Source organism: Pituophis catenifer, unplaced genomic scaffold, assembly GCF_029215685.1.
Source record: "Pituophis catenifer annectens isolate HBS135680 unplaced genomic scaffold, rPitCat1.0.hap2 SCAF_9, whole genome shotgun sequence".
Classification (NCBI taxonomy): Eukaryota; Metazoa; Chordata; class Lepidosauria; order Squamata; family Colubridae; genus Pituophis; species Pituophis catenifer.
The window spans coordinates 544,302-564,190 of NW_027256889.1; the positions used below are offsets into that span (position 1 = coordinate 544,302).

The 19,889-nt window shown below is 57.8% G+C and overlaps 1 protein-coding gene across 1 annotated transcript; it reads right to left on the reverse strand.

Annotated features, from left to right (window-relative positions):
• Nucleotides 1-529: 529 nt before the first annotated feature.
• On the reverse strand, nt 530-19,250 carry EXOC3L2 (exocyst complex component 3 like 2). Its single transcript, XM_070949720.1, has 12 exons — nt 19,224-19,250; nt 14,218-14,938; nt 9,288-9,906; nt 9,003-9,117; nt 8,355-8,465; nt 7,453-7,553; nt 6,081-6,191; nt 5,753-5,888; nt 5,299-5,421; nt 4,807-4,962; nt 4,343-4,464; nt 530-1,046 (listed from the first exon to the last, which is right to left on the reverse strand). Exons 2-12 carry the CDS (start codon nt 14,915-14,917, stop codon nt 752-754), a joined length of 2,589 nt encoding a protein of 862 aa, XP_070805821.1. The 5' UTR covers nt 14,918-14,938; nt 19,224-19,250; the 3' UTR covers nt 530-751.
• Between the last annotated feature and the right edge of the window lie 639 nt (nt 19,251-19,889).

Below are 19,889 nucleotides of genomic sequence, written 5' to 3' on the forward strand. Positions count from 1 at the left end.
GCCCTATTACTCTTATGTTCTATGTCAGGCGTCTCCAGACTTAGCCACTCTAAGACTTGTGGATTTCAATTCCTCAACCAGCATGGAAGCCCACAAGTCTTAAAGCGGCCAAGTCCAGAGAGCTTGTTCTATGCTCTCAGAGGCCATGCGCTCCTTTCTTCTGGGCAAGGAAGATGGCACTTGGCATCCCAACTCCCTCCCTCCAGCTGTCTCTCCACCTGGTTTGATGCGGTTCCAAGGCTGAATCAGGGCTGTTTCCTGGATCTCTCCCTGCATTTTCCTCCTGAGCCGTGGCTCCTTTTGCTCCTTCCCTCGGCCTCCCAGAAGCCCCAGTTGGCACAAGACTCCATCAGCCCTGAAATAGTCCTGGCCTCGAACTGGGCTGAGAGGAGCATCAGGATTTCGGATCCACCTGTTGGTTATAGGCATGGGGGGGCCCTTCAGGTAGTCTAAGAGTTGTTGGATTTGTGCCCCAGCCCCCTTTCTACCCCCTCCCCAGCAATCACCCCCAAATCCAGAGCACCCCAAAGGCAGTGGTCTTTTGCCATGGCCACTCCAGGTGGTCATAGGGAGGCTGCTGCCCGTCCGGCTCTTGGCCACTTGCAGGAGGCCTGCAGCCCAAGACCTGAGCGGTCGTGTCCAGCAGGCAGCCGCACTCCTCCTCGGCAGGTGAGCACCGTAAGGCAGGGCTTCTTGGGAAAGGGCAGGGTAGCCCTCTGGCCAAAAGGCCAAGAATGTCCGGTTGGGGTCCTCACAGCTGAGCTTCAGCCTCCTTCTCTCTCGGCCCTCTCCTCTCTCGCTGCAGGCGGGGGGGCCTCCGGCGCATCCGGGAGATGCAGGCGAGCCCGAAGTGCGAGAGGCGGTGCAGCTGGACGCGGACACAGAAGACTTCGCCAGTGGCGATCTCGGAGAAGAAGGCCCGGTCTTGGCAGACGCCTGTCTCAGCCCCCATCAGCTCCAGGCTCTCCAAGGCCGCTAGGATGAGCTGCCGCTGGGCTTGGCTCTGCAGGCCCCGGACATCCAGCAGGGCTGACAGGTGCTTCTTTCTGGGGGGAGGGAAGAAGGGAGATGCAGCAGGAGGACACCCAGCCCGTCATCCCCCCGGGGACTTTGGGCGCCAGGGCTGGCAAGCGTGGCTGCGCTGCATGGCTTCCTGAGGGACTGGGCTTGCATGGGGGAGAATGGGGAGGGAGTACAGGTAGTCCTTGACTTATGACCACAATCAAGCCCAAAATTTCTGTTGTTAAGAGAGACAGTGGTTAAGTGAGCTTTCTCCCATTTTACGACCTTTCTTGCCATAGCTGTTAAGCAAATCACTGCAGCTGTTAAGTTAGCAACCCGGTCGTTAAGTTAATCTGTCTTCCCCATTGACGTTGCTTATCAGAAGGCTGCAAAAGGGGGACACAGCAACGGTCATAAATACGAGTCAGCGTCCAAGCATCTGAATTTTGATCACATGACTGGGGGGGGATGCTGCAAAGGTTGTAACTGTGAAAAACAGTCATAAGTCACTTTTTTCAGGACCATTGTAACTTTGAATGGTCACTAAACGAGCTGTTGTAAGTCAAGGATTCCCTGTATGTGGCTGAAAATACTGGACAGCCGAGGCTACAGCAGGGGAAGGAAACTATTAGGCTGAGGGCCTTTCCCCCACCAACCCACATCAGGCTGAGGCAGCCTGGGGCTTCACCTGCTGGGGGTGCAGAGGAAGGGAGCCCCCGAATGCTCACTGGACCCTCAGGAGCCACACAGCCAGAAAGAGGCACCTGGCTGCAGGCAGAGGGCTGGGGGGGAGGGGGGAAGAACAGCAAACCTCCCTTGTGACCTGGGAGAAAACCCACCCTGGCACCTTCCCCCAGGGAGCCCCTCCCAGCAGTGGGGGGAGCATAGCTCCAGGTGCAGCCGAGTCCCCCCAGGACTCTCAAACGCTGGACGGGCGCCCTTCCTGGGGATGTCCAGGCTCTGGGCTTCTTGGGGGGGGGGTGGCAGTTTGGAAAGCTCTCGTGTCTGAGGACGGATTGCCCCCCCCCCAGTCTCCCTGCCAGCCCCAGATGGGGTGAGAGAGCACAGGAGGCTCCCCTGTCCCGCAAAAGAGTTTATTGAAAGTCCTGCTGGTTCAGATGCTCTTTAACCTCAGGAAGTTGGCCACACAATCAGCCAGGCCCGGAAGCAGCCCTGGAGTGGGGCTGACAGCATGGTTCCCCTGCCCCATTTTTAGGAAGGCCCCTCTGCTCCTCCAAGCTATCCAGCCAGGGCAGCTTAGAAGGGGTGCTGGCATCCTCTGCTCGGGCTGGCAGGCATCCTCTGCCAACTCCGCAAGCTGGGCACCGTCGTGGGGTGAATCCCCACTTTCCCAAGGGTTGGCAATTGGCACGTCTTGGGCACCAAGGAGGCTGGTGGGCGGCCCTGAGCCAAAAGATTCTCTCCCGAAGACGTGCCAACAGGCCCTTCGCGCCCCAGGGGAGCTTCCGGGCATCCTGGCAGAGCCAGTGTGGTTCTTGTCCCGCTGCCAGCCCCAAATGGCAGTCTGGCAGGAAATGGCCCCCAAACTCTGCTTCCTGTCTGAAGCTCAGCCACTTGTTTTGCTCTGCTGGACGGCTTTATTCTCTCTCTCTTTTTCTTTCAAGAAACAAGAAGTCCAGATAAAACAGGAAACGTCCATCAGCCACCCTTAACGGGTGATCTGCCGCCTCGAAACAATTCCTAAGGATGCAATCAGCAGGAAGATGGAAAGAAAAACAAGGGGGGGAGGCATGATAAGGCCTGGCTTGCACCCCCACCACCGTGACGCAGCCGGCTGGTAGCCAGCAGAGCCGTGTGGGCAGAGCAGGGAAGGGAAGGGTATTTATAACTCCCCAGCCGCCTGGTCCTGGGAACTGGAAGTGACAGTCCTGCTTCCAAGAAGTGGCTCCTTTGGGGAAGGCAGAGAAGGACACGGAGGACTCCCTGCAGGAAACCTGGGAGCGTCATCTACCTGCCTCAGTTTCCACTGCAGAGATCAAAGGGTCCTCGAGGGAAGGGGGGAACAGGCAGAGGCTGCCAAGGGGCAAGGGGCTGCAGCCACCCAGCAGCCTTGGAGCCGAGAGCAGAGGGTCAGGGCTCCGAGTTGCTTGGCACAGCGTCTGCTCCCGGTAAAAGGAAGAAGATGGGCACAACAGCAGAAAACTACAAGAGGCTTGTAGTGGCGGGGAGAGCAGGATGCCTGGGTGGTCTCTGGAAGCCCACGGCTGAGGGCGGTGGGGCTGGGAATGGACACGTCCTGTATCCCCAAAGTCTTGTTCCTTCCTCATAGAGACGTGGCCACTACTCTGTTGCAATGGGGTGGGGCAGTCTCTGGGGAGGAAGGAAGGGGGTCTTAGCGGCAGCCCCACCCTGAACCGCTCCTTTGGTAGGTAGGGGCACATCTCTCCCTCAAATGCCAATTCTGAGTGGGGCAGCAGCCTCTCCACCACTCAATGGATGTATCTCGGGCGTGCTCTTCCATCCAGATCCTGGCTCTCAACGGGACACACTGTGGAACGGGCCAAGCTCTAGCCCGGGCAGGCCCAGTTCACTGTGTGGCCCAAGGCTTGAGTAGAGTGGAGCCTCGGTTGAGTCCTTGGGAGCCCAGCCCTTTGGAAGGAGTCCATGGATTGATGCAGGGTGACCCAAGGGTGAAACATGGCAGGTTTTCCGTGGCTGTGGTTAGATGCAGGGGAGGGACAGGCCGAAGTTTTGCCTCTTCTGGAGCCCAGCTCGGCAAAAGAGCCACGCCAAAAAGAGCAGCCCTATAGCCCTGAACCTAGAGTGGGGAGAAGGTGGAAGCCAGTCCTGCAGAAGCTGGGTTCAACGGCTCTTCTTGAAAGCCTCCATGGATCTTCTGGCCATTAAGCCAAAGGGGACGTTGGCCCATGCAGTTGCAAGGAACCCACGGCTCCCGGGAGGAGGCTAGATTACAAGTTCCATCGTCCCCGTGCATTAGTTACATGACTGGGGATGGTTGGTGCCTTGTTCCATCTCTGGAGGTGCAGCCCAGCCTCCAGAGCTGAGCTCCAGCCTGCCAAGGGACCACTGACCAAAGGGGAAAGAGGCTCAGGGTGACCAAAGGGATGGGTGGCCAGAGCTGAGATCCGATACACCCGGAGGACCCCAGACTGGGGAGGGATCACTTTAGGGAGGGAATAGGCCAGCTCTCTCCCATATGTTCAGAGGCACCAGCAGTGGCCCAAATGGCCTTCACCCTGGTCAAGAGGAGCCTTGGCCTACTCCAGCCAAGCCCCTGGAGGCCTCGGGATGGGAAGGCAAGAGGGTCTGCACATGCTCTGGGGACCCCAGGCCGGTTCCCCTCCCACCCCTGACTCACTGCACATCAGGAAAGGCCCTGGCCAGGAAAGCCACTTCCATCTGGATGGCCGGCGTGTCCTCCAGCTCCAGGATCCCAGCCAGGTGGGGCACCACGGAGTCCAGCCAGGAGGAGGAGGATTCCTGCAGGAAGGGAGGAGAGGCAGTTAATGATAGAGAGGCCCTCGCTTGTCCTGGTGGGAGGGTTGTGCAAAGAAGCACCCTCAGGAAGTGACCTTCGCGAAGGCCCGTCTCCCCTGAGCCACGGAACCCACTGCTGGAGGAGGTGGAGCAGAGTTCCCGGCTGTCTTTGGGAATCCAAACGCCTGTGACCAGCCAGAGGTCAGGCGAGGAGAGGGACATTCCTCGGGCTCTTCTTCCCCCTCCTCCTTTATTTCCAAACCTCTGGGGGGGGCCGCCACGGGGCAGGGCAATCCTGCCTGCTGACGTCTACCCTCAAGGAAGGCTGTGAGCCCCACTTCTCACCAGCTGAATGAAGAACTCCTGCAGCTGCTTGGCCTCGCTGCGGAGTCGGTGGGCCACCTTGGCTCTCATCTTGGACGAAGTGCAGATGATCCGCACTCGCATCAGCGGCCGGACGTACTCGATCAGCACCCGCCGGTGCACCTCCCTCACTAGCATCTGCCGGGGGGGGAGGGGTGTGAATTAGAGCTGGCAGAGGGCCAGGATTTCTGGGGCAGGAGAGGGCAGTTTGGGGGCAGCCCCACATCCCTGGTTTCTCTTAGGCACGAGGCACGCGAGAGGCTCTTGGCTCGCCCTCCATGGCAGTCTGGGGTGCAGGTGCTCGGAGGGGAACCGGCTCCTGCTGGGAGAGGTTGGGCAGGCGTGTGGAAGGGCAGAAGAAACCAAGCCAGGCTGCACAGAGGCCTTGCTGGACATCCCACCTGGCCCCGCCTGGAAGCCTCCGAGTGCCCTGAGAGAACGGTTGGCTGGAGGGGAGGGTCTCCCTGTTCCCACCTGGTAGGGCCCCAGCTTCATCCTCCTCAGCTTCTGAGCATGCTCCGCCAGGAGAGCCATGATGGTGGAGAAGGCCTCGGGGTTGCTGAGCCATTTCCTCTTCATCAGCTTGTAGAAGTAGGGCTGTTTTGGGGAGGGGGAGAGCAGGGAAGGGACCCTGTCTCAGATGCAGCCTCAGAGCAGGCCCGGTTTGAGGGCGGGGGCTTCCCTGGCTCCAAGCAAAACCCATTCGTGACAGCTCACCCCAGGGAACCCACCCACTGATCCTGGCAGGCCACCTTGACGGGTTGGGGTGTTCTTGTGTCAGCCGATCCGATAGGTCTGTTCTCAGAACATGAAGGGAACAAACCATGGTTTATGGGGACCATGATCCAGTCACCTGATTGGGGCTCAGCAGCACAACCCTCCCTGCCTCCCCCTCCTCCTTCCAGGCCCCGGAAGACCCTCCGGTTACCTTGAGGCTTTGGAAGAGCTGGTCAGCCAACACTCGGTTGCACAGCCGGGTCACTCGGTCGAGGGACAAGCCTGCCAACTGCTTCGCAGCCTCGCTGTCTGGGTGGCCAAACCTGGCCAGGTGCTCCAGGTAGTCCCTAGAAGAGCAGCCCCATCAAGCGAGCTGTGTGCGAATTGCGCAAAGGCAGCCAGGCTCACAACGGGGGGTCGGGGGGAGAACAACCGCCTTTCCTCCCCATTGATTCGTGGGGAGGACTGAACTGGACGGAAGCAGGGGGCACAGCGAGGAGGGCTTCCCTGTTGGCATAAGGCCAGGCCTGGCCACTCACCTGAAGGGCGGGCAGCAGTTGACCAGCATGATGGTCCGGCCCACGTAGCTCTCGGGGCTGAGGCTGCTGACCACCTGGCCTTCATGAAACTTTTCGACTTTCTTCTGGAAGCTGAAGGGGGGGGGCAAAGAGGATGCCAGTATGGAAGACCGTCTGGGAGCAAAGTCGCAAGGCCCCTGTTTTGCCTGGCTGTCAGCGCCACCTGCCTGCCCTGACGTTGGCCCCTCCAGCACAGGAAACCCCCTCCCTCCATTTTTGCACCAATCCCAGATCAGAACCTGCTAAATCGAAGAAATGGGCCGTCTCTCTCTCAATCCAGAGGGGCTGGTTCACCAAAGACCCCCTGGGCCCTTCGGCCACTTCTGGCATGCAGGAAGACCCCCAGACACGCTGTGGCAGCTGTCCTGGGGGGGTCTTATTGCACGCACAGCCACAGCCCTCTCCACAACCCCCTTACCCCACCTGTGCTCAGGGACTCTGCAATGCCCCCCCACAGTGGCCCTGGGGACGCAGCCTCGATTCAGACAAACTGCAAGCACACTCGGAAGCCAGAGCTCTCAGAAAACAGGCACGTCAGGAAGCCAACAGCTAAAATTAGCCTCTGGCCGTCCACCCCAGAATCCCTGACCGCCGGGGCCCTTTGGCTCCACCTCGCTGGCATTTCCTTATAAATGGGCCACAGCGGCTATTTATGCCCCAAAGTGAATCTATTCCTGGCGGCCACTTTGAAATGGAAATTTTGTGGCATGTTCAGCCCATCATGTGCCCATCCTGTGCCACCCTCCATGTTTCTTCTCCCACGGAAAGCATGGTGTGGTTGGTCAGGTGCTGGACACCCCTCAAGGAGCGAGAAGGACGACTGGCAGGCTCTTTGTGGGTCTGGGGGCAAAAGCCAGACGTGCCCTCTGTGGTGCCGCCTCTTGCTTTCCCCCCGCAATGGTGCTTCTCCCCCTGAACCTCCCCCTGTCTCGGCCCCCGTGGAACAGCGCAGACCCGTGGCAGCTGGGGCTGAGCTCAGACCAGGAAAACTGGGGGGCTCAGAAAGAAACTCAAGACTGCTCCACCTTTAGCCATATCGTGCCAGAGGGAGGGAAGGGGGGCGCCACCAGCTTTTCCCAGCCCTTGGATCCTCACCGCATCCCACCAGGGAATAGAAGCCTCTAGGACCAGAGCTTAAATTTTGGAGGAGAGGCACTCCCAGCTCAGACGGAGAAACGGCTGGTCTGTAGCTTGGCAGTCACTTTGGAAGAGAAGAAAGCCAACAGATGCCCCCCTTGAAGACCGCTTCCCAGGGAGGGTCTGGCTACAGATGCTGCAGCAACTGGGCGCCTCTCTTGTGCCCCGTGCCCAGCTCCTTGCTGGGCAATAGTACCTCTGCAAGAACTCTGCCAGGCTGGTGAGGCAACAGTGGGCCACCCTCCTTCCAAAATCCTCCGTGATCTGTGGGGCTTTGTCAGCATGCCCCTTCAGCACCTGCAGGGCAAGACAAAGACTCAGCAAAACCCACAAGGCCTCCGGGGATATTGGGGGTGGGCAGCCTTCCACCTGAGATTGGGGAGGGGGGAGCTTCCTGTGGCGAGAAAGGGGGAAGAGGGGCAGCTGCCCCCTCTGCTGCCAGGGTCAGCATGCCATCCTCAGAGGGACCCTTTTTATGCCTGGCCTCTGATGCTATCTGTGCACTGAGCTGGCATTCTCCAATAGTCTGCAGTTCCCATCATCCCCAACCAGCAGGGTCACGCATGTTCCAGTGGCCCAGCATTGCAGAGAAGGGACTGGCCCCAGGTGTGGGGACAGATGGCAGCTCCCTTTGCCCTGTGGGGATCGTTGGGTGGGGGAGGACGGACCTACAGAGGTGGGGCCAGGACAGAAAGAAGCCCAACTGGGGAGCTTCCTTCTTCCAAATTAGGGCTGCATGCCCACGGAATGCCAACCTGGGGTTTTTTATCCTGGTTTGGGGCATAAGCGTCAAGGCCTTGCTCAGCCAGGGGAAGGGGCAGTTTCCCACAACAGCAACTCAGGCTGCTCGGCATTGTGTCAGAAGCCAGCCTGAGCCTTGCTGACCAAGGTGAGCTAAGCCCTTGTCCAGTTCTTCAGCCAGGCCAATGGACGGAGCTCCCAAGGGTCAGGCCAGGGCTGGAAAGCGGAGGGAAGCCTCCCTCGGTGGGTCTGCTGTGGGGCCATTTCCTGTGGGGCTGAGTGTCCTGGAAGGAAGCCGCCTGCCCGAAGAAGAAAAGGGGGGTGAGATTCCAGGGCAGGGTGGGGACCCCAACATACCAAGATGACTTTGCTGGACAAGCCGAACTGAAAGCTGTTTTCCTTGTCTTCCTGCGCCCACCGCTCTTCCTCTTTCTGCAGCTCTTGGCTCATGTCCCTGGCAATGGTCACCTGCAGATGCCCCAGAGAGAGTTCACAAAGGGGGGCTCCAAGGTGACAGGGGCACCCAGGGCTTGCAGCTTTGGGGATTCGAGGGAGGTGGGGAGACCTCTTGAGGTCATCTGGCTACCTGTCTCCTCCCTGAGACTGCTCTGAAGGAGATTTTTAATGGCTTTATACCGTTTCTATAATTGAGCAGGGTTATGGTGGATGGCCAGGATTATCTCTGGGGCACCCTTGTAAGGAAGGGCACCACCACCTGTGCCCTGGGACCCGGCCTTCCACCCTGCAGGGAGTGGGACCCATGTGCCTTGTGGGGTAATTTAAGTCACCACAAAGACACACAATCCAGCTGCCCTAGATAAGCAGCTCCTTGTCTGGAGCAACCTGGCTGAAAATGCTCCCTTTTAGAGGCCAGATAGGAGAGAAATTCCCTATAACTGCAAGTGGGGGATTTTGTTCCCACTTCGAATGCCATTTGCCTGTCTAGAGCCTCAATGGGTTCCCCCCACCCACCCACCCTGCACCTCACCCCTGACCGGCCATTACTTTCACGGCGGCAATGCACTGCTCCTCCAGACTCTGCTGCGTTTCCGGGCACAGGAGGGGTCCGAGCTCCTGGGGCTTGACCAGGGGGGAGATCTCTGGCCGGCTGAGGACCTCCCTGTGGGAGAGGGGGAGAGGGGGTCAGTTCTCTGCACAATCCAGGCTCCTCCATGGTGTCTGAGTGGCGTCACCTTGCCAGCTCTGGGCCCAGAAGCAGCCAGGGCATGGCCGGAGGGCTCTGCTGGGGGGGGGGCTTCCCCTCCCCCCATGGGGTCTCTCACTGCCTACCTTTGGTAAATGTTGCTGTTCCAGTCCAAGACGAAGTAGAGCTCGGAGAGGCTCAGCTGCTTCTGGACCCCTTCGGCCAGGCAGCGGGCCAGGCCCCGGTGGTAGCTGCCCAAGTAGACGCCGAAGGCCTGGTATTCCTTGGGGTAGGCCTGCAGCAGGTGGCCCCTGATGCTGCTCAGGTCCTCCACTGTGCACTTGGCCAGCCGGTCCATCTGTGTGGCGATGGTGCCCACTCGGCCCTCCATGCACTGGCACAGCTTCTGGCCCACCAGCCGGTCCACTGCCTCGGCCCACTGCTGCCTCATCTTCCGCGGTCGAGCCCCGGGGGCCCCCGCGGAGTCTCCCTGGGCCTGGCACCACCTACGGTCGGCCTCTTCCTCCTGCTCAATGACCTGGACCAGCTGCTCCAGGGGCGGGTAAGAGCTCTTGGCAGCCAGCGCCTCGGCCAGCACCGCCCAGAGCTCCTTCTGCAGCGCCTCGTAGAGCAGGGCCACATCCTTGGCCTTCCGGCTGCCGTCCTTCCCGCTGCCCTCCTGGGCACACTCGGCCTCCAGCTCCACGATGTGCCGGTCAGCCAGGCGGAGATCCCGCTGGTGGATCAGGTGGAAGATCTCCAGGACTGAGCGAGGGACACAAGAGGGAAAGGAGCCTGAGGCTGGGAGGGGACTGCCCCTGCTTTGGGCAAAGAAAGAGGGGCTCTGCTGCCTGAGCCCCCAAATGAAAAAAGGCTGGGACTCGAAGCAGGCCAAGAATCAACCCAGCAGCTCCCTAAAACCATAAATATGCAGTGCAAGACTGGAGGACGTGGAGAGACCTGGCCCTAGAATCGATAGAACCAGACACAACTGAGTGGAGACCATCATCATCATCAAAACAATCAAGGCCGAGAGATGCAGCATTGTAAACCTGTGGGTACCTCCATCGTTTTTAAGAAACCAAACAGGTCCCGAGGGCCGAAACTCTCAGAACCGCTGCTCTGGCCTCCTAAATCAACCTGACTGGTGGAGTGGTGGACTGCCTGCCTAATCTAGGTTTGCCTAGGTTTGGCTCTGCAACCCAACAAGACAGACACAGACTTCAGAGGATAATTAGAACTGCAGAAAAAGCAATGGCTACCAACCTGCCTTCCATGGAGGACCTGTATGCTGTACGAGTCAAAAAGAGGGCTGTGAAAATATTTACAGACCCCTCACGTCCTGGACATAAACTATTTCAACTCCTACCCTCAAAATGACGCTATAGAGCACTGCACACCAGAATAACTAGACACAAGGACAGTTTTTTCCCTGAACGCCATCACTCTGCTAAACAAATAATTCCCTCAACACTGTCAAATTATTTACTAAGTCTGCAGTACTATTAATCTTCTCATCGTTCCCGCCACCCATCTCCTCCCACTTACGACTGTATGACTGTAACCTTGTTGCTGGTATCCTTACGATTTATATTGATATTGTTTCCTGATTGCTTGTTTATACTCTATGACTATCATTAAGTGTTGTACGTTATGATTCTTGATGAAGGTATCTTTTCTTTTATGTACACTGAGAGCATATGCACCGACAAATTCCTTGTGTGTCCAATCACACTTGGCCAATAAAAAATTCTATTCTATTCTATTCTATTCTATTCTATTCTATTCTATTCTATTCTATTCTATGGACAAGGCAACTTGCTGCCCCCCTCCACGGCTGGCATGCTTGAGGTGCCCCTCCTGAGAAGAGAGATCCATTGCTGGGGGTCACAAGACCCCCCCCAACCTTTCCTATGTGCCAGGGTGGAGTAATTGGGGCCAGTTGGCTTCCTTGGGAGAGGCCCTGGAATCAGAAGGGGCCTGGTCAGCCTTGAGGGGTGGGGAAGAGGGTCCCAGGCTTGGTGTACATCCTCTGCTTGCCGGAAGACCAGTCCGCTCCCACAGAGAGGGTCTCCTCAGGGTGCCATCGGCCAAGTTATGTCGGCTGGCAACACCCAGGGGGAGGACCTTCTCTGTGGGAGCCCCAGCCCTGTGGAATGAACTGCCCCCGGAAACACGTAAGATCTCTGACCTCCGGGTGTTTCGCTGCGCACTGAAGACCCTGTTGTTCCGCCAGGCCGGGCTGTCAACGTAATAGTTTTAAATTGGGGTATTTTAAATTTCTGGGGTTTTAATTGAGCCAAATTTATTTAATAATTTTAAATTTTAATTGCTCTTTTGTCTTGTGTTTTTAAATAGGCTGTACACCGCCCTGAGTCCTTCGGGAGAAGGGCGGTATAGAAATAAAATTATTATTATTATTATTATCTGCACTCCGGTCTTGCAAGAGTTTCAAGGCAGCCCTCGCCCTCATCATCATTGCAGGAAGGAGCCTTCCTCGCCTGCAGCCGTGGAGGGCCGAGGGTCTGGCTGGGCTAAAAGCAGCCACTTCCGTTTCTCTGCCCTCCGCTGAGGGGAAATGCCCCAGACGAGATGACGCAGCCTCCTGCCACCACCATGACTTGACCTTATCAGCTGAACTGCAGAGATCAGCTGGGGGGAGGGGAAGGGGCTCGCAGGGCAGGCAGGGCTCTTTCCTCAAACAGTTTGATTCACGGGCTGAACCTGAGAAATGCTCCCAGGGACCCTTTTCCAGGTCTCAAGCCCCTCTGAGAAAGGCTTAGGGAGGGGCTGGGGAGGGGGTGGCCCAAGATGTCTCCTGGTTCCCACTGCCTTTGCCTAAGGAAAGTCCAGCAGCCTGGCTCCAGTGGCTGGGGGTGGGGTGGGGGCTTCTGGTCTGACGCACTAAGACAGAGCTGCAACTTTTAAGGGCAGTCAAAGAAGAGGGGGAGGCAAGTCACAGCCTGCCCCCTGGCTGAGGACTTCTCTCTTCTTGGGGGGGGGGCTCCTCAGCATCATAGGCAGAGAGAGCTCCTCTGCCCCTCCACCCAGCTCCTTTTTTGGAGGGTGAGGGCCGAGCAAGGCCTTTTGGGGAGAACTGAGCATGGGGGTCTCCCCTTACACACCCTGGCCTTCCTCTTGCCCAGTGCCCGCCCCTCTGCTGTGCCCAGCTACAGGAGGACCCTGGGCATTGACAGGGGTCACTGCGGGGTGGGCTGGCACGGCCTTGGCTCCCAGGTAAGAAGAGCACCACCGCTAACCAGCCCTGAGCCTTTCTGGGGGGAAGCTGGATGGCTTCTGCACATGTGGCCCCCCCAGCGCCTCCCCCTTCTCTTGGCACCTTCTTCGGGAAGGTCACAGGCCGCTGCTCAGGAGACGCTCCTGCAATCAGGCGCTGAATCACGGCACGGGAACAATGAGCCCGAAATATGTGCACAAAGGGAAGAGAAGCTCATTAGACCTGATAAACAGCCTGGCCAAGGTCAGTGACGCCCAGCGCTCCTCCTCCCCTCCTCCGTCCAGAGGTGGGGGGGGACTGGGAAGGGCCACTTGGACAGCCAGCCGTTGGCCCTGGGAAGGCAGAGAGCCAGCGCCAGAGAGGGGCAAGCGGGACTCTGGGCATTCTCCGGCTTCGGCAGCACAGTGGCTCAGGTGGGACCCCCAGGATAGGGAGAGATCCATGGCCAGTCTCCGGGTGCGCCTGGGGGGAGGGGGGGCCATCAGGTGATCTTGGCTTGCACCAAAGTTTGAAGTAGTCAGTCCTGCTGGCAAAGCTATTGTTCATGGCTAACCCTCCCTTGGAAGGAAGTGGGGGGGGGCTTTCTGGGGTGTTTAAATTATACAGGAAGTCCTTGACCTATGACCACAATCGAGCCCAAATTTTATGTTGTTAAGTGAGACATTTGTTGAATGAGTTTTGCCCCGTTTCACAACCTTCCTTGCCACCGTTGCTAAGTGAATCACTTCAGTTGATAAGTTACTACCCCGGTTGTTAAATGAACCCTGCTTCCCCATGGACTTTGCTTGTTGGAAGGCCACAAAAGGGGATCACGTGACCCAGGGACACTGCAACTGTCATAAGTACATGCCAGTTGCCAAGCCTCCGAATTTTGATCCTGTCTCCGTCCCTGGGGAGGCTGAAAAGGGCGCAGCTGTGGGAAACGATCATCAGTCACTGTTTTTCAGTGCCTTTGTAACTTTGAACAGTCACTAAATGAACTGTTGTAAGTCGAGGACTACCTGTAGTTAGGAGATCTTATGAACATGTAGTTGTTGTGAAGTGCCCAGAATCTGTGGAAGTGGGTGACAAACAAACGAAGGGGTTGAAAAAAAAAACCGAAAAGAGGTTGAAACCACTTGGGGCCTCTCCCTGCACAGTGGCCGTCTCCTCTACGGAGTCCTCTTACTGAAGGCACCGCCACAAGAAAGCGTACAGTGCACATGCATGTGAAATGGCTGGCGATTCCTTGCACTGAGTGTGGGGTTGCTAAAACTGAGGCTGAGGGGGTCCCCTCCATGCCTCTCAGAGCTTCCCCTGCCGGTGGGCAGCCCTGCACAGCCAGGCCCTGCAGCCCCTCCAAGGCCCCCCTGCAGTTATCTATGGACACAGCCGGCATTTCTGCTTGGTGTGGTTGATAGCAGGAAGAAATGAAATACACATATATGGTTAATGCTACAGGCAGGCAGTGATTGAGCCTGTGGGCTAGAATCAGCCACCAAGCCCCTGAGGGTCTCAGAAGACTGGCTGGACAGGCTGTTTGGCCACACTGGTGAGATGTCCTGGTTGGGGCATGGCTGGTCGACCTCCGGCTCCCTCGGACTCAGCTGCTCGCTTGGGGAAGGAATTCTACACAACCGGCCTTCCCAGACAATTCCCTACACAAGCAGGGACAGAAGTGCACTGGAGGATGGGGGCCTGTTTTAGGAGCCCCCCCCCTGACTTAAGCTAGCAATCAGGACCCCGTAGCTGGTCCCTAGATTAGGCATTCTCTCCACCACCATCCTTGAGGGCTTCACTTGCCAGGGTGCCAAGAGGTGTGCTGGGCTCCCAGTTTGGTTCAGCCAGGCCAGACTCACCTGAGAGCGGCTCCTTGGGCTTGGGGTCATGCTTCTCAGCTGCCGGGGCAGCCTCCAAGCCCTCTGTCTGGTTGACCTTCTCCACCAGGGACGCCCGGCGCACCTTCCCGCCCAGCCCGATCTTCAGGAAAGAGCCACGCTTGGCAGTGTCCCCGCCGCCGTTCTCCGCCGGGCCATAGTCTGAGCTGTAGAGGCCTTCCTTGCGGCGCCCGTTGAACCGCTGCAGCAGGCTGAAGTCCTCCGAGCAGCGACGCGGCTTCTTCTTCTCGGGCGTCCGCTGGCCCAGGTTACCCTCCATCAGGGGCAGCATCATACGCTCCAGGAAGGAGCGCTGGTCGGAGCTCTGCTCGCCCCCGGGCGACCGCTTCTCCCCGCTCTTGCGGCTCCTGCCCAGGCGGAAGGGACTCAGCCCCACCAGCTTCTCCAAGGTGGCCCGGCGCCTGAAGCGGTCCTCAGGGTTGCCGCTGAAGAGGCCCCGCTCAAAGTCCTCCCTGTCCCCTGGGAGGGTCCTCTCTTGGCCGGGGGAGATGCCCCCAAGGAAGGAGTCCTTCTCATTCTCCTCCAGGTCCTCCTCGAAAGGGTTGGTCCCCGGAGTCTCCTTGGCCAGGATCAGTGTCCTGCTGTGGCTGCCACCCCCGCCACTATCCCCAGGGCCACTGCTGGATGCCTTCAGCTGATGGGGGTTCTTGAGGACTGGCATGGTGGCTGCCTTCCCTGGGTCCTGTGGAGAAGAAGCAATGCTCAGTCATGGCTGCTAGGAATCGCCTGGATGCCCTCAGGGGGGCCCACTTGACACAAGAGATCTGGGAAGGGACATCCCAGCACCCCCCCTCCAAATTCTGGAGCCAGATTCCAATATGGGACCAGGGCGCCGGTTACTTTGAATCAGCTAACTTCGGCTGTGTTTACACACCCCATGGGCCATAAAACAAGGTTTATAATTGACAGCCGTGGGCTCCACCCAAAGCAAGGAGACACCCGGGACGTGTTTGCTTCCCCATTCAAATTGGGGACTTTGCTGTTGGGTTAAAGAAGAGGGAGGTGCCCGCTTCACTGGAAACACTCCCGGGCAGCAAAGCTTCTCGGAAGATGACAGGAAAATCCCCATGCAAAGAACTGGGAGCATTGCAAGAAGTGGGGCGAGTGGAAGGCCCAAGGATGGAGGGGGAAATGCAGGCAGGCAGCAGAGGGGACCCCCCAGTGGCCCCCGCAGAGAGGAGAGCAGAAAAGATGTGTCAGAAGTGATGCCATCACTCCAGAGCAGGAGCGTCAGCCAAAGTGCTGTTCTACCAGGGAGCCCAGAGTTGGATGGGGCTCTCCCCGACTCCCCTTGGCTCAAGGGGTTTACCACCCCCACCTTAGAATGACTTTTGTTTCAGGGCAGGGGGCAAAAGTGAGCTGTGGAAGCTCCACCTCCCATGGACTCCTGACCCACAGAACCAGCGGTGGAGGTGACACGCAGGGGCGGGTCCAACCCATATTGCTTGTTGCTTTGCTCCTCATTTCTGTGCAACTGCCCCCTTCAGCTGCATGAACCCCCCTTTCCTGCTCTCTTCCTACTTCTTGAGAAGGTGGGAAGGGAGGCCGATATTTTCTGGCAGACAGCTCTGACAGCCAAAACCATTCCTTGTGATCCAAACTGTCTGTGCCCCCCTCTCCTGGGCAGGAGCAACTGGCCCCACGAATGGGGGCCTGGCTGCTAAGACCGCAAGGACGGGCGCCTTGAAGAAGAAGAAAGGCAGGACAGAGGGAGGGAGGCAAACTTCAGACTCTTAGCGTCAAGAGAGATTCCCCCAAGGAAAAGGAGAAAACTAAAGGAAGAATTGCAGAAGTCCAGCAAGAATAACAGCTCTCAGTGTTCATCAGCCCGGCTGAGGAGCCCCAGCCCACTTACTGCCCCCTAGGGTGCTCCTTGGAGGCTGGTTCAGGCGCCCAGGAGGGTCCAGCGTTCCCTTCCGTGGTTCCAGAGCTTCAGGTAGCCGAGGGCAGGGCGGCTCAGCAGCCTCACTTCCACTTTCTCTTCCTTCCCTTCTTGCCCAGCCCCACCTCAGCTCACCTGCCCACACAGCCTGGAGGCTGCAGTCTCCGGTCTCCGTAAGGGAGAAGGGCTCGGCATCGCCGTAAGGAACCCGGTGCTTTCCTTGGCCGCACAGCCAACTTCTCCCTCCAGGCCCCCAGGCAGCCCCTGTTGGGAAGGTGGGGCAGGTGAGGGTCATGCCTCAATCACGGCAGCCCTCGAGAGAGAGAGAGAGACGGTGAGCTGGGCTAACAGGACCTCCTAGGAGGTGGCACCCAGGGCTCTGGTCAGCTCAGGCCACCTCCTAAGCAATTGCGGGTTGAGCTACTGGGGAGAGCCCAAGACTGAAAGCCCCCTCGGAAGACAGGAGGTTCTCAAGAAAAGATTGAAATAGCGGAGGAGGAGGGTGCCCACCTGGGGAACTTTAAGGCTTGTGGAGTTCAACTCCCAGAATTCGAGGGGGGGTGACAGCCTGCCCCAAAAGGAGCTCCCAAACCTCTTGATTCCAGGTTGTCCATGAAGGGAGAAGAGGTGAGAATGAAAGTGGGGTCTCCCCGCAGGAAAAAGGTTCTAGCAAAGTTCTATGGGGTAACCGGGGAGAGGCCAGTGGTTTTCTTCTCTTCTGTATCCTTTGCCAAGTTAGGAATGGGCAAAAATGCCCAGGTGGCAGAACCTCTGCAAAGTGATATCGAGCCTCCCCAGTGAAGGGGCTCCAAGCCAGAGTGGGAGGGTCAGGACTCACTCTCCCACAAAGACCACCCTTGAACCAGGCTCTCCAGACTTGCTGGACTATAACTCTCATCCTTCTCCTCCAGCACATGTTTTGCACTGGGCCAGAGGGGAGGCCCGGAGGATGAGGTGCTCTGGCTTGACTCTTGTCCTGCAAGCGAGGAGGAGGAAATTCCTCCCCCAGGGAAGTCCCGGTCTTTGCTGGGGGGGAGGGGAGGCAGCCTCCAAGGAGCCTCTCTCAATCTCCAGGCTGCCAGGGGGGAGGTTGTCTCCTTGCCTTCAAAAACAAGTGGCTCTGGGGAGGTCTGATATAACTTTGGTCACTAGGTGGCCAGTCATTAAGTGAGGACTACCTGTATGCATTTGTGTATGCAAGTATGCATATTTTGAGGGGGAGGGAGATTACCTGGAGGATGATCACCTCAATTAAGGCCCCGTTGTACCAAATGCAACTTTAGGCCACTTAGAAGAGAAACCTACACATCACACTCCCTTGCCAGTAAATTTCCAGCAGGTTTCCCTGTGGTGGCTTTGGGCAGATGGGATGACCTTGGCAGACTGGCGAAGGGAGGCAGCAAAGGGACGGTCAGATAAAAGCCAACAGCAGGAATGTGGGCAGGGCAGGTGGCTCAGAAGAGACCCTCCCTAGTTCCTTGGGCTATAAAAGAGGCGGCTGGTGGGATGGGGAGAGATGCACTTCCAGGCTGCCCAGGTACTGTTTATTTATTTATTTTTCAAAATTTATATGCCGCCCTGCTCCCATAGGACTCGGGGCGGCTCACAAGATAAAAACAATACAACCATGCAATACTAAAAATAATCAATTTAAAAAACCCCAAACAATTAAAAAGTCTCGCAACAGATCAGGGAATTTGCTGAAAAAGCCATGTCGGCACGGAAAGTGCGGAGGTCAGGGGCCGTCCAGAGCCCAGTGGATAACCCATTCCAGAGGGTCGGTGCAGCCACAGAGAATGCCCTCATCCTGGGGGTCGCCAGCCGACATTGTCTGGCCGACGGCACCCGGAGGACAGCAGCCCTATGTCAGCGCACTGGTCGGTGGGAGGCCGGTAGGAGGTGGTCCTGCAACTATCCTGGGCCCATGCCATGAAGGCCTTTATAGGTGAGTACCAGCACCTTGAAGTGGATCCAAAGAGCCATCGGCAGCCAGTGCAGCTCGCGTAGGAGAGGTTTTACACAGGAGTAACGGGAAGCTCCCGTAACTACCTGCGCAGCCGCATTCTGGATTAGCTGGAGCCTCCGGGTACACCCCAAGGGCAGCCCCATGTAGGGGGCATTGCAGTAATCCAACCGAGAAATAAGCATGAGTGACTGTACGGAGATCAGATGATCCACCAAGGACAGCCGTGAGTCAAGGAGGACGTCAAGATTGCGAACCCTTTCAGAGGGAGTAAGCAACTCCCGCCCATCCAAAGTGATGGGGATACTAGATCACGAGATGCCGGTAACCACAGCCACTCCGTCTTGGAGGGGTTGAGTCTGAGCCTGTTCCTACCCATCCAGACCCGCACCGCCTCCAGGCACTTAGACATCACGGAAAGGGCATCCCTGGGTTGGCCCGGGGTGGAGATGTAGAGTTGGATATCATCAGCATATTGATGATACCTCACCCCAAAGCTGCAAATAATCTCATCCAGCGGCTTCATATAGATTTTAAAGAGCAGGGGGGAGAGAACCAACCCCTGCGGCATCCCACAAGTGAGGGGCCTCGGGGAGGACCTCTGATCCCCCGCCCAAACTGCTTATGGCCTGAGAGGTAGGAGGAGAACAGTGCCCCCCACCCCCAATTCCCGGAGCCATTGCAGTAGGATACCATGGTCCCCCCGCTCAGGAACCCAGACTGAGTGGAGCCCAGGCAGCCGCAAGCCGGGCACAGACTGGGGCTGGGGGCAAAGACCGATGAGGATGATGAGGGTGACTTCTTTGGTTGGCACGGCTACCCATCTCACCCAACCAACTCCGGGCAGCTCACAAGAGCACAGACAGAAGTTTCCCCCCACCCGAGGACCCACTCCTTGAGAAAAAGGGGACAGCAGAGCAGAGCTCCCTCCGAGGAAGGTTTGCCCAAATTACCCTCAAAGTCTGCAGCGGATAGGAGGCAGGGGCTTCCCAAGATCCGAACTGTAGGATGGCCACTGAGCCCCCACAGGGCATGCCCGGATGGAAGCTGCAGCCCCCCACCCAAAGGAAAGCAGGGGGAGAGGGCTGGAGTCCCCTCACCCCAGCAGAGCAGAGTCCCTACCTTGGTCCTTCCCTGCAGGCTCCCCCTCCTCTCGGGCAGTCTGGCTGCTCTGGGCAGCCGGGCTGGGGAGGCCAAGGAGGCTTGGAAGGAAGCCCCTCCCAGCCCCGCCAGGCCGGAGGTGATTCGGAGCAGGGCGGCTTTATGTAAGCTGGACACAATCTTGTGACTCTTCTCCTGTGGGTCTGGGCAGAGAGGGCGGGGGTCATCCTCAGGCGGATAACCAACCAGGAAGTTTCAGGTTCAACCTGGTGGAGCCGGGGAAATTCCAGCTCTGCCAGCCGGGAAAGGGGGGGGGGGAGACCATGGCAGATGCCCTCCGCCTGCCTCCAAAATGGGCGACTGCAGCCAGGAGCTTGTGGGGGGTGTCAGACCCCCCCCTTCTTCACCCTCCTCCGACCTAGAGGCTGTCTTTGCACACTTGTATTAAGCTCGGGGTGATCGTTACGGTTTGTTCGGGGTGCTCAGCCAGCATCATTTACAAACCAGGATTCAGAACTAGCATAATACAGCATAATCCACGGTTTACGACCACAATTGAGCCCAAAAGTTCTGTTGCTAAGTGAAACATTTGTTAAGTGAATTTTGCCCACTTTATGACCTTTCTGGCCATAGTTGTTAAGTGAATCAATGCAGTTGCTAAGTAAGTAATCTGGCTTCCTCATTGAC